The 14498-nt window shown below is 41.3% G+C and overlaps 1 protein-coding gene across 1 annotated transcript; it reads left to right on the forward strand.

Moving 5' to 3' along the window:
* The first annotated feature begins 10145 nt into the window (after window positions 1-10145).
* Tmco2 (transmembrane and coiled-coil domains 2) lies at window positions 10146-14261 on the forward strand. Its single transcript, XM_005083826.4, has 2 exons — window positions 10146-10484; window positions 13859-14261. The coding sequence occupies exons 1-2, from the start codon at window positions 10242-10244 to the stop codon at window positions 14174-14176; spliced, it is 561 nt and encodes a 186-aa protein (XP_005083883.1). The 5' UTR covers window positions 10146-10241; the 3' UTR covers window positions 14177-14261.
* Window positions 14262-14498: the final 237 nt, after the last annotated feature.

Below are 14498 nucleotides of genomic sequence, written 5' to 3' on the forward strand. Positions count from 1 at the left end.
GTCTTTTGCTAGGGAGCATAATGAAAAACTGAGGTGCAAGGGATCTTGGAATCCTTTGGGATAGCCTTGATATAAAGCCAGTGCTCTCCCATCTAACCCTCCCAAGTGCTGAGATTACAGGTGTAAACTGGCATGGTTCTTTTACAAAAAATATTGATGATGTTGATGATGATGATGAACCTGGGGATACACATGAGCTACAGATCATTTGTGGAGGCCAGAAGACAACTCTGTGGGTCAGATTCTCTCCTGCCATTTTTTCTTTTCCTTTTTTCAAGAAAGGGTTTCTCTGTGTAGCACTGACTGTCCTAGAAGTCGCTCTGTAGACCAGGCTGTCCTCAAACTCAGAAATTCATTTGCCTCTGCCTCCTGAGTGTTGGGATTAAAGGCCTGAGCCACCATGCCTGGCTTCTCCTTCTACCCTTATGTGGTTCTGGAAATCGAACTCAGGTCACCAAACCTGCACAGCAAATGTCCTTCCTTACCTTCTGCGCTGTCTCTCCAGCCCCTGAGCTGCCATCCTTCCCTGCTTTCAGGCCTGGGCTTGTCCTATTGTAGTCGCATCTTAGGTCTTGTCTGGGTTACTCCTTGTTGGAGTGGACTCTGGCTGTGCTCAGTGAAAGGGGTAAACTAAACTCAAAGGCTTCACTTGTAATCATTTAGAAATAAAGGGACCAGACCCTCACTCAGCCCCTGCTTTAGCAGCCATGACAGGCTACAGAAAAGACACACAGGCCTGTGACACAAGGAAACTCCAGATCCTCTGGCCTTCCAGAGTCTAGGACCAAAACTGAACATAAAGAAACTCCTGGGAACTGTTTTGTCACAAAAGAAACTCCAGGGGGGGCCAAAACCTCCCCTGTAGTCTCCAGGATATAGTTCTGAAAACTATTGATACCTATATACAACAAGTCACCTGCAAGTAACAAGACAAAGCCATAGAAACCACAGAATGTTCCCTCTCAGCACTGACCAATGAAAATAATTGGTACACAGGTATTTATTTCATGCCAAAATATGACTTTGAGAAATTCTCCTAATTGTTCCCAAATGTCAACCAATCAGAAACCAACCCATACCTACTGATGTAATTCTGTAACTTTTGTCTTTAAAACCTAGTAGTAGACAGGGAACTTCACTCCCTCTGGAGGCTGCTGTGTCAGCTTGCTAGACGGGGTCCCTGTCATGGTTGATGAACAATCAATACAATTAAAACCTTGCTTTTACAGTGTAACATGTAGTCTTCCCACCAGCTGCTTGGGCACTGCCGAGCTGTCTGAACGCCCATATAACACACTGGACGCTATATTAATTATAAACTGTTGGCTGTTTGCTTTGTTTCTTACTGGCTGGCTCTGACTTAAGTATTTAACCCATAATTGCAAATCTGAATATTTCCATGTGGTCTTCGCTTATCAGAGGAAGGGTCCATATGTTGCTTCTCCTGGGTCCTAAATTGTGACTGTCTGTGCCTCTCTTTCCCAGAATCCTCCTCGATTCCTAGTCCCACCTATCTTGCTTCCCTATTGGCCAACAGTGCTTTATTCATCAACCAATAAGATAAGCACATACACAGAAGGACTTCCCCCATCATTATAGTTTAGTGGGTCTGTCATCCTGGTGGTCCCTGGGGACTTTGCAACTTGGGCACAACAGTCAGTCACTTGTAGACTGTGAGTGAGCACATCATTCTCTTCTAATTCCTGTGAGAAAACTGTTCTCACATGTGTTTAAGCCAATAGAAAGTCTTTACTACACTGGGTGTTTAGGATCCCAGTGTAGCCCCATGCCTTTCTCAGGATGAGCTTTTATTTTTAAGATTTACTTACTTTTATGTGCATTGGTGTTTTGCTTGCATGAATGTCTATGTGAGGGTATCAAGTCCCCTAGAACTGCAGTGACAGACAGTTGTGAGCTGCAATGTGGGTGCTGAGAATTGAACCCAGGTCCTCTGAAAGAATAGCCAGTGCTCTTAACCCCGAGTCATTTCTCCAGCCTCCTCAGGGTGAGCTTTTAACCACAAAAGCCATGTTCTAGGTTGACATACTTAAGTTAGCAAGAACAGAAATACAGGAGCTAAAAAAAAAAACAAAACAAAAACCAAGGTTAGCATATTTAGAAACTTTTCCAAAACTAGGGACTTTGTTTTCATTTTGGGAGATGGTGCTGTCTACCTCCTGAATTTTATGGCCTGAATGGTATTTCCATCATTGAGTCAGTTGTGCTAAGGTCTGAGGACCTGTTAACAAATCCTTCAGTCATTTTACTTTGAAATAGATTCCATCTGCAGCCGAATCATAAACCCGATTTTCTCATGTGGCCCTGGCAACTCAAGAAATTACCATCCCCTGTCACCCTGCTGCAGAGACAAGGATTTCCTTTATTCCCCAGTCACCAGGCCTCTTCCTTCCTACTCTCTGTCTCTGTTAACTAGAATAGATAAATCAGAGTCTACTGTGTCTGTGTCTCTACTTGTGTGTCAGACAATATTTCTTAGCAATAATGTTCGCCATAATCCTTTTTTAATATGTTAACTTTATTTGAGTTAAATAGTAAATATTTAGCCGGGCGTTGATAGCCCACACCTTTAATCCCAGCACTCGGGAGGCAGAGGCAGGCAGATCTCTGTGAGTTTGAGACCAGCCTAGTCTACAGGGCAAGTTCCAGGACAGCATCCAAAGACACAGAGAAACACTGTCTCGTAAAACCACACACACACACACAAAAGAAAATAGTAAATATTTAAATTTTTTATTTTCATTGTATATATACAGGTGTTTTGTCTTCCAGTGTGTCTGTGCACTGTATGTGTGCAGTGCCCATGGGGGCCAGAACCGGGAATCAGATCCTTTGGAATGGGAGTTGCAGATGGTTGCAAGCCAGCATGTACACACTTGGAATGGAAACCAGGTCCTCTGGAGGAGGCATCTTATGCTCTGAGCCATCTCTTCAGTCCCCAATGGACCTCCCTTTTTAGTTGTTTTTTTGTTTTGTTTTGTTTTGTTTGTTGTTTTTTTTGTTTTTGTTTTTGTTTTTTACGAGACAGGGTTTCTCTGTATTGTTTTGGAGGCTGTTGGTCCAGCCCAGCCTCGAACTCACAGAGATCTGCCTGCTTCTGCCTCCCAAGTGCTGGGATTATTTTGTTGGTTTTTTAAAGACAGAGTTTCTCTGTATAGCCCTGGCTGTCCTAGAAATTTGCTCTATGGAACAGGCTACTCTCAAACTCAGAGATCCGCCTGCCTTTACCTCCAAGGCACTGGGATTAAAGGTGTGCGCCGTCGTCGCCGCCGCCGCCGCTGCGCCACCACCACCACCACCTGGATAAACTGACCTCTCCTGTTGCACACTGTTGGATTCTTGCATTCTTGCTTGTCTTGTTTTTCAAAATATGGAACACTTCACAGATTTGCATGTTGTCGTCCTTGAACTGGGCAATGTACAGTCTTCATTGCTTTAGTGTGTGTGCTGCTGAAGTAACTATGTACTGTCTTCATCGCTTTAGTGTGTGTGCTGCTGAAGTAACTATGTACTGTCTGCATCGCTTTAGTGTGTGTGCTGCACTCTTTCTGCCTTTCTCATCTGACCTCACTGTTTATTGTATTTGTATGTGAACCACCTTAGTTCATGAAGCCTTTTTGGGGAACTTACTGATTAGATAGGTACTAGATTGGAAATAACCGATCTAATAGTGTTGTGTGGGTCACAGTACAGCATGCTACTCTCACAAAAAACTATAGAAAACTTTTCTTTGTTCATTTCTGAAAACGTGCAAGTAAATGAGGCACAAATATGTGATGAGACTTTGAAAAAAATGATAGGAAGTGAAGCCCATTATTATGAATAATTAATATATGCTGATAAAAACTTTTTAAAGGTAACCCAAAAAAGAAAGGAATTCTCCAAAATGACTTAGAAATAACGATTTTCTATACTTATCAAGAAAGCCTGAAGAGGGTTCCTGAAGGCGTCAGACAGGGAAGCGAACCCGGAGAAAAGACAAGAATGAAAAGCCTCTGCAGATTGACTTCGTCTCCATACTAAAATGTGGGTGAGGTCTGCCTCCACAGATAGCAAAAAGGTCACCAGGTCCTTAACAAAATCTACTCCCAGTCTTCTGGGCAGGAAAATAGGTATTTATCTTCTCCATTGAGAAGAGATCCCTATGTGTTTAGCATTCCTGGTTTTTCTTAATGTTTCTCTATGATTAATGTTTCTCGATTAATTTCTGCTAATATTTTTGCTGTGAGCAAAATGGGTGTAACATGGCCTATTCCACATACTGCTTTATAAACAATGCTTAGCATGGCAAAACAGTGTTATACTGCCTGCTGTCACAGGTGTGTCTTTTATCAGCCCTGACAAAAGGCATTTGGATTCTGCATTGACAAGAACATGCAAGACAGTGTTAGCTAACATTATCATTGTGTTGTTTTCCCAAAGTCTCAGCTTGATGAAGTAAAGTTCTGATGTCTCCCCAGGTTATCAGCTTACTCTCTCTCTTGGGATGTCACCTCTTGATGGATTTGTCATCTGCCTTGAGATGTTTCATTGGTCTGGTGCTCTGTTGGAAGCAACAAATCAGGAGCCATCTGGAACTTTATTTTCTGAAAAGACACAAGCATAATCTCACCTTGGCTCTTTCTTTTTGTTTAGCATATACTTTAGGTTGTGACTTCTGTAGGAAAAATATTTTGGGGTAGCATACAAGGCATTATCCTTTAAATGAAAGAAAAATCATTTAAATTTAACAAAGCTAAATAAAATAGTATGTGAAGATTTATGTGGGTGTAAATACCCCCTTTATTTATTTATTTTTTAGTTTGCCAGTTAAGTATCTGGTGGTGTCATTGCACAATAGCTTGACCCTGTGGATAGTAAGTTTTAGTAACATGATTAATATTAAAAATTCTCAAATCATTTGTTAGCATAAGTAGGAACTTAGTTTAGGGTTTCTGTTGCTATGAAGAAACATCATGACCACAGCAACTCTTATAAAGGAAAACATTTAACCGAGGTGACTCACTTACTGTTTGGAGGTTCAGTCCAATATGATCGTGGGGGGACATGAAGGTAGGCAGGCAGGCATGGTGCTGGAGAAGTATCTGAGAGTTCTACACCTTGCAGGCAACAGAAAGTGGTCTGAGCCACGTGGTGGTATCTTGAGCATATATAACACTCAAAGCCCATCTCCACAGTGACACACTTCCTCCAACAAGACCACACTCCTGATAGTGCCAATCCCTATGAGTTATGGGGGCCAATTACATTCAAGCAACCACAGGACCATTACCATTTTTCAGTTGTAATGGGTCCTAGAAAGGAAATGTATAAATAGATATTTGACAAAGTGACGTTTCTGATATGATACAATGGTATTTCACTGGCATTTCCAGCACCCCATGCCATACCTGGGACTGTGTTGTGTATTGTGTACCTGACTAGTTAGGGAAAGATATGGTACATGTCTGTACTGCACTTTAAGCATGGTTCTTATATACCTGACAGCAGAGAATGTCCAAGACACAAAACAGCCATATTTCCAGATCTCAAGCTGATGCCCATTCACTACCAATTATGCACTAGAAGTTTAGAATACTGTATAAAATGTGTCTTTATGCTGTATAAAACAATGTCTTTAACTAAGGATACACTCTTGTGAGCCTCCTTTACCTTTCTTGCCAGAGTCTGATCTTTTATCAGACCAACGGAAAGCATAAAACTAAGAAACAAAATTCATTCAACTAACATCGACCATTAACTTTTAAAGATTTGAAGTTAAGGCTTTTAATTTAAGATTTGGTATCTTTAAATTTTGGGACAATTTTAGTTATGAGCTGAGGAAGACCTTTTCAGTAGTAACAGGATATTTAGAAGTAACTAAGAAATAATCATAGAAAGTTCTGAAATACAAAACAATTTTATTTTTCCATGCAAGCATAGAAGTACCTATTTAAATGACACTGTAAATGAAAAAATATGAACAATATCAAAGTGTCACAGTTCCACGGAGGAAGAACTACTTTTTTGTGTGTTTGTTTTTGTTTTTCCGGACACGGCTTCTCTGCATAGACTTGGCTGTCCTGGACCTCACTCTGTAGACCAGGCTGGTCTCGAACTCACATAGATTCCCCTGCCTCTGCCTTCGAGTGCTGGGATTAAAAGTGGGAGCCACCACTGCTCATCAAGGAAGAACTTCTTAGAAGGCTTTAGTTTTTACTACATTTTGCAGGTAGTTTGTTGTCACAGATTCTCAAGCTGTACCACAAATAATTTTAGGTGAAAACTTCAAAATAAATCGAATTCTTATTTATTGTATTTTTTACTAATTCCTTTTGGCCTCTAAGGAAATTTTAAAAATATACAATTATGTTTGCATTTTTTGCCATCATATTATCCAGAAGAAATACCTTTAAAAAACTTTCTTGATTCCAATTTACTTCTGTTTTTCTTTTTAAATCTATCCAAAGCCTGTTTAAGTTGTTATTGTTTAAACTTTTTATTATATTATACAAAGTATACATTCAAGAACGAAGTTTTAGTAATAAAAGATAAAATTTCTTATTTTGCTAATGTTGCTAATGCATTATTGGATGTATGCATAATTTGGCCAGGCAACCATCTAGTAAATATACCTGATTTTAGGTGGGTGGTGGTGTTACACATCTTTAATTCCAGCATGTGGGAGACAGAGGCAGGCAGATCTCTGTGAATTTGAGTCCAACCTGGTCTACTGAGGGAGTTCCAGGATAGACTCCAAAGCTACACAGAGAAACCCTGTTTCGAAAAACCAAACCAAACCAAACAAAAACCCTGATTTTAAACAAATGTTATTTTTAGTTTCTTGTTTTAGGCTTTTCCACCTTGAAAAAGTAAAGATAGGAGGCCAAATCTTTTCTTGGGGGGTGTGAGGGTTGAGACAGGGTTTCTCTGTGTTGCTGTCCTGGAACTCTTTTTGTAGACCAGGCTGGCCTTGAGCTCACTGAGAGCTACCAGCCTCTGCCTTCCAAGTGCTGTGATTAAAGGCATGCCCCACTATGTCCAGTTCAAATCTTATCTTTTAAAATTAATCATATTTGTACTTAGTATGACTGACTACAAAATTAGTTCTGAGTACATCAAAGAATTAAAGCATTTATAAGGTAATTGAATATTAACTTGCATATTTTAATTATCTTTAACAATTTACAAGTTAGTAGCTTTTATAAGATTAGGATTTTATAGTTTTAGACATAACCCCCCTCTGGTTTTTCCAGACAAGGTTTCTCTATGTAGCTTTGGAGCCTGTCCTGAAACTCGCTCTGTAGACCAGGCTGGCCTTGAACTCACCGAGATCCACCTGACTCTGCCTCCCAAGTGCACCACCACCTCCCGGCTTAGATATACATCTCTAAGTTAATTTTGGTTAACCTGAGTTAACATTAGGAACTTACCATTATACAAAAATCTATTCTAATCCAAACTATCTTGGAGACTTGACGTTGCCTCCTAAAAAGAAGACATAATAATAATCAGAGAGTTGATTAGGACTAAGAGGTTTTACAGGTGCTGCCTTTTACCAATAACAGCCATAGGTATTCCTGGCTTTCCTCCTAGGCAGGGTTTCCTGGTGGTGTTTTCTAGAGACAGAGCTGTCAGCTGTTCACTATGACTGTTCAGTAAGGTTGGATTTATCTATTTATTTATTGTTACTTTCTAAAAAAGTATTTATTTTTATTTTATGTGCATTGGTGTTTTGCCATGAGTGTTGGATCCCCTGGAACTAGAGTTACAGATAGTTGTGAAGTGCCATGTGGGAATTAAACCCAGCTCCTCCCTGGAAGAGCAGTCAGTGCTCTTAACCACTGAGCCATCTCTCCAGCCCCTATTGTTATTAATTTTAAAGCAAGGAACCTAGGATGAAGGAATACACTAAGCCCCTTTTCCATTTTTATTTCCTTTTCATGTCTATCTCCAAACTACTAATGCCCCATCCATTCCAAGTTTCTGTTAACTAGACTCCATTCTCAAGTTCCTCATTCCAAAGGTTTCCTTCCACTATATCCTTCCTACATTTATAATCCTTTTGCAACATTCTTTTTTTTTTTCTCGTTGGGTCATTTTCCATTGTTGGTGCATCTCTACCCTTCATGTGCTAATTTATACGCAAGGTCAGTTGATTTCAAGCCTCAGTCTTCCTTAAGGATACCCATTTTGGATGACGATGTACAAACTGAGGTTTCAAAGCTATCCATTATGACTATAAGACTCTGATTCATCCAGTAAACTGTCATCTAAAATTAAATGAACAGCAGAGTCAGCTAAAATAGTCCATGGCTGAGAAACGTCTAATAAAAGCTGATTGACTACAGAGAGTTTAGACTTTTGAGCTGTATAACCCAGACTGGGTACAATCTTTTAGGTGGAGCATGTGGAATTTGTGTATAAACATGCTCTTAGTCCTTTCCAAGAGCAATCTATGCAAGCATTAAAAGAAATCTCTAAAGGAGTTTAAGATGAAATTTTAGGCAATATCCCTGGGGTATATTTGTAAAATCTTAAAATGGGGATTTTTTTTCATAGATCAGAGTAACATGTTAATGTGACCTGCCGATTATTAACACTATGGAGCAAATAATTGACCTGCATTTTATTTAGTGAAAAAATAATTTTTGCAGTAAGGGATTCTTTTTTTCTTTTCTTTATTTTATCTATCTATCTATCTATCTATCTATCTATCTATCTATCTCTATCTATCTGTGTTTTTCCGAGACAGGGTTTCTCTGTGTAACAGCTCCCTTGTGTGGAAGTGCTAAAAATGTGTCAGAAAATGTTCTTTATGAATACTATCTAAGAAGTAATCATATGGCTATTTAAATTGAAATAAAACTGAAATATAAAATGAATCCTTTTGAAGCACTATCTATATTTTGTTGTTTTGAGGCAGGGTCTCATGTAGCCCTGCCTGGCCTTGTAATCTCTATGAACCCTAGAATGACTTTGAATTTTGGTTCTTCCTACCCCCACCTCCTTTAGTGCCGGGAATATAGGCACGTGCCATTGTGTTGGCTAGTTTAGTTTTGGATTTTGTTTTTGTTTTTCAATTTGAAACAAGCAAGGGTAGAGGGTAACCGCAATTGAGAAGATGCTTCCATCAGGTTGACTTGTAGGAAAGTCTGAGGATATATTGCTTGGTGATGGATGTGGGAGGGTCCAGCTCATAGTGGGAAGCGCTGCCCCTCAGCAAGTGGCCCAGAATTGCAAAGAAAGCCGTTTGAGGGATGGAGAGATAGATAGCTCGACCATTAAGAACACTGGTGGCTCACATGTCTGTAACTCCAGTCCCAGGGGATCCAGTGCCCTCTTTTGGCATATGCAGGCAGATGGTGCATATACATACATGCAAGCAAAATACCCATACACATAAAAAAGAAACTAACAGGCTAAGAAACTAACAGGCTGAACAAGCCATGGGGAGCAGGCTAGTAAACAGTGTTCCTTCATGGCCACTGCTTCGGTTCCTTAAATCCCTGCCCTGGCTTCCCTCGATACCACAATCTATTTTTTTTTATTTTATTTATTTATTATGTATACAATCTTCAGCATGCCAGTAGAGGGCACCAGATCTCATTCAAGGTGGTTGTGAGCCACCATGTGGTTGCTGGGAATTGAACTCAGGACCTCTGGAAGAACAGTCAGTGCTCTTAACCACTGAGCCATCTCTCCAGACCAATACCACAATCTATTAGGTGAAATAACCCCTTCCACCTCAAGTTGCTTTTGGTCATGTTTATCACAGTGATAGAAATCAAACAAGGACAGCTACGGTGGCCTGTTTCTGTAGTGCTTGGGGTCAAACCTGGGGCTTTGTGTGTAGCAGGCAAGAACATTACCAGCTGAGCTACACTCCTTGCCCCAACTGTCCCCATTTTGAGTGATACTGGCTGCTATATGAGACAAGGCAGACACAGAGCCTTTCAATCATCATAGAAGGTGCTATTAGGAGACCACCATGCCAGAACCAAGACTGACTAAAGAGCGGAGAAAAACGGTAGGAACGAACTGAATACAGGCCAGGGCCTGCTTTCTTTTGAGTGAGAAGGGCCATTGGAAGAAGCTGAGCCTGGGGTGGGAAGGGGAAGTGACATCACAAAGCACAGCTCACAATGGCTCCAGAACACCTGCACCCGCTGAGCACTTTCCCAATTCATGTCTAGATTCCTGAAGCCTCTACACATGTAGTTCCTGGGGCTGCTGTTTTAAAAATGCCAACATCTCCAACGGCAACTTCTTCCTGGGACAACCTCTTAAATGCTCTTGCTCGCAGCTCGATATGGAATTGGTTACAAGCAACTTTTGTGGGAGAGACTAGTGTGCCTCAGCCAACTAATTTGGGGATACTAGATAATCTCGCACCAGCTGTGCAAGTCATCCTAGGGATTTCCTTTTTGGTTTTGTTGGCAATTGGATTATTTTCCTTATGGAAACGAAGCGTTCGATCAATCCAGGTTGTATTCGTATAGAAAAATTTAAGTCTTTTGTGTGTGTGGGGGTGCTTGTTGGTTTTTGTTGTTCCAAGATGGGGAGGTAGTTTAAGCTGGTCTTAAACTCACTGTAGAGTGAGTCTGGCTTCAAATTTGTGGTCCTTCTAGTTCACAAAGTCCTCACCCCAAGTTCTCACCCCAAGGGCTGACACACACCACCATTTCTGACTAAAAAGTCAATTTTGGTTACTGCTCTTTCACGTTGCTACTACTGAGTTCTGCAAGTCCATGTAAAGGGTCAGGAAAGGGAGAGGTTAGGCATTGTCTCTGCTTCTTGAGTTGGTGGAAACTACCCTATCCTTGAAAAGCTCCACCGATTGTGAGCATAAAAATACTTTCTCACAAAGGTGTTTGGCTTTTCTCTATTATAAAATAGACTTGGACAAGTTCATCATTTGAGAAAGTCATCTGAGCCCAAACTTAATTGATCACTTGTCTTTGAGAGCCTACCATGTTTGTGTGGGACAACCAGGCCTGTGTGTGTGTGTGTGTGTGTGTGTGTGTGTGTGTGTGTGTGTCTGTGTTTTATTCGCACTGCCATTGATTTCTTTCCTGCCATTTCTCTTTAACTAATAGGGAATTGTGTGAGTTAAATCGTCCCATTGCTTTCATCATTGTCTTTTAACAAGCCAAGCCCCAGAAACATACAGGCGCTCTATAGTTGAATAGAAATTTAACAGGCTGGGATTATTAAGGAACACTGGGAATTTGTTTGATTTTTGTCTAACCTTCAATAATAGCTCACCAGGCAAGTGGTAGCACATGCTTTTAATCCTGAGCAGGTGAATCTCTGAGTCAGTCTCATCTACAGAGTGAGTTCTAGGACAGCCAGGCTACACAGAGAAACTCTGTCTCAAAATAATAATAATAATAATAAATCATAGCAAGGCGAGTCCCATTCCAGAAATGGAACAAATACAGGTTGCCTCATTAATATAATATTCTCTTACCATTTACCATATTACCTCAACACTTAGCAATTTAAAACATACACATTTGGGGCTGGAGAGGTGGCTCAGAGGTTAAGAGCACTGCCTGCTCTTCCAGAGGTCCTGAGTTCAAGTCCCAGCAACCACATGGTGGCTCACAACCATTTGTAATGAGATCTGGTGCCCTCTTCTGATATTTAGGGATACATGGAGGCAGAATGCTGTACACATAATTAATAAATAAATCTTTAAAAAACATGCACATTTGATAGTTATCTGATATCAGAGTGTGAACACATACTTTCTAGTTTAGTGCAATCAGAGAGATGAGCTTTCATTCTCTTGGGCACCAGCCAAAAACATAAAACAGATGGGCTAGAGAGATGGCTCAGAAGAGCACTGGCTGCTCTTCCAGAGGTCCTGAGTTCAATTCCCAGCAACCACATGGCAGCTTGCAACCATCTATAATGAAATCAGGTGCCCTCTTTTGGCATGTAAGCATGCAAGCAGACAGAACACTATATACATAATAAATCTTTAACAAAAAAAAACCCAAATTATATGTGGTGATGCATGGCTGTAATTCCATCATTTGCAAAGTGGGGATAGGGTGATTGGAAATGTAATAGCAAGTGGGAGGGTCAGTCAGGATACACGAGACCCTAAATCTAAAAGAATAAATGGGGAAAGGTGCAGACAAAAAGGAGCAATACAACAGAGTAAGTAACCACGTAGCTTGGTATACATTTCTGTGAACTGTCTGCTCTGTGAACTGAGATCACTCATTGGACCTCTACTCCAGGTCTCTTATCTGTAAAATAGGCTTAGAGGAAGTGCCTTAAAGGGCTGTGGTGAGGTTGAAAGGAGATAGACTGTGTATCAAGCTTAGCCCACGTGTGTTCAATAAACAATGTTAATACTATAAGGAGAAAAGGTATGGTTTTCTTTTTATTCTATCAGGAATCCATTCTAACATTAGAGGAATTTTTCCATGACCAGTGTCTTAGTTTGGGGGACTCTTGGCTGTGATGAAATACCATGAAGAAAAGCAACCGGGGAGGAAAGGGTTTGTTTGGCTTACACTTCCCATAGCACTGTTCATTATGGAAGGAAGTCAGGACAGGAATTCATACAGGACAGGAACTTGGCACCAGGAGCTGATGCAGAGGCCATGGATGGGTGCTGCTTACTGGCTTGCTTTTCCTGGCTTGCTCAGCCTACTTTCTTTTTGTTTTTTGTTTTTGTTTTTGTTTTTTATTTAAGTTAGAAACAAGGTTGTTTCACATGTCAATCCCACTTCCTCTCCCTCCCCTCCTCTCCTACCCTCCCTACCTCAGCCTGCTTTCTTATAGAATTTAGGACCAAGCCGGGTGGTAGTGGCGCATGCCTTTAATCCCAGCACTCGGGAGGCAGAGGCAGGTGTATCTCTGTGAGTTCGAGTCCAGCCTGGTCTACAAGAGCTAATTCCAGGACAGCCTCCAAAGCCACAAAGAAACCTTGTCTCGAAAAACAAACAAAAAACCCAGGACCACCAGCCCAGGGATGGCACCAACTGCAATGGGCTGGGCCCTCCCCTTTAGAACACCAATTAAGAAAATGACCTACAGGCTTGGCTACTGCCCCATTTTTATGGAGGCATTTTCTCCATCGATGTTCCCTCTTCTCAGATGACGTTAGCTTGTATGAAGTTAACATAAAACTAGCCAGCACTACCAGGAAATCTACTTTCAAGACCTCTATTCTTGGGAGAATTCCTGGATCTCAGTCCTGGCTTTATCAGTTCCAATCTGTGACGTTGAACATTGACAGGGTTCACCTTGGAAAGTATCTGTCCAGGTGTGTCTGGTCCTGGGTTTTCCTACATGAAGAGCTGGTGAGCTAACTTCTAAAACAGAGCTGCCACATCATAACAGACTTGAGCAAATGGCATTTCATATTATGCTTTTTATTTATGAAGTAGAAATCAAATCCCTACCACTCCGGTTTGTAAGTGACGGTGATCAAAAGATTAAAAGTAGAGGGGCTGGAGAGATGGCTCAGCAAGGTTAAGAGCACTGGCTGCTCTCCCAGAGGACCCAGGTTTGATTCCTAGCACCCACACAGCAGCTCACAACCATCTGTAACTCCAGTTCCAGGAACCTCACACCCTCTTTTGGCTTCCATGGGCACCAGCCAGGCATGTAAGTGGTATATCTACAAACACACAGGCAAAGCACTCATACACATAAAGTATGACTTTAAAATGTCTTTTAAAAGGTTAAAAGTAGGTGTGAAATGCTTTGTTAAAGGGAAAGCTTGGCTTAGGAACGAGGAATTATTGTTCCCAGATTTTCGTTCTGTTTTGAGTGTGTAGCTGTCTGTGACTTTTCACCTGTATGACCAAGTAACACTTATCTTGTTTCATTTTAGAAAATAGTGGTGTTTGTGATCACTCTCTACCAACTTTACAAGAAAGGCTCGGATTTTTTTCAGGCTTTGCTAGCCAACCCAGAAGGAAGCAGTCGCCAGATTCAAGACAATAGTAATATCTTCCTGTCATTGGGTCTGCAAGAGAAAATTTTGAAAAAGCTTCAGATGGTGGAAAACAAAGTGAGAGACCTGGAGGGCATGATTGTTGCCCAGAAACCTGCTGTGAAGCGGGATTGCTCCTCTGAACCCTACTGCAGCTGCTCTGACTGCCAGAGTCCCCTGCCCACGTCAGGGTTCACGTCCACATCTGAAATGTGATGGTTTCCAGTCTTTTCCAGAAAAGCACTGCTTCCCTTGTGTGTGCAGTGGTGTATCAATAAAATAGAGAACTATATTGAAATTACCCTGCAAAGATCTGGTTCCCTCTTCAGCAGGGTCCAGTGTCTGCTTCGAGTTCAGTGGGTAGCGTGGGGTAGTGAGAGTTAACGTCTCGGACCGTGGGGACTGTGGCTTGCTAGTAAAATCATTTGCCTGGCATAGACAGGTATGGTGCTGACTCAGCAGGTTGGGGACTCTTTAGTAATGCAAGACAGACAGACTAGAGGGGAAGCAGATCTAGAAGGAAAGGAGGTATTCAGGA

The sequence above is a fragment of the Mesocricetus auratus genome, unplaced genomic scaffold, assembly GCF_017639785.1.
Source record: "Mesocricetus auratus isolate SY011 unplaced genomic scaffold, BCM_Maur_2.0 Super-Scaffold_100014, whole genome shotgun sequence".
Lineage (NCBI taxonomy): Eukaryota > Metazoa > Chordata > Mammalia > Rodentia > Cricetidae > Mesocricetus > Mesocricetus auratus.

Bases quoted from the DNA above. Each gene is read 5' to 3' on its own strand.
- Tmco2 (XM_005083826.4), top strand. From the start codon at position 10,242: ATGCCAACATCTCCAACGGCAACTTCTTCCTGGGACAACCTCTTAAAT. The intron at 10,485-13,858 runs GTTGTATTCGTA...GTTTCATTTTAG, and splicing joins GAAGCGTTCGATCAATCCAG to AAAATAGTGGTGTTTGTGAT.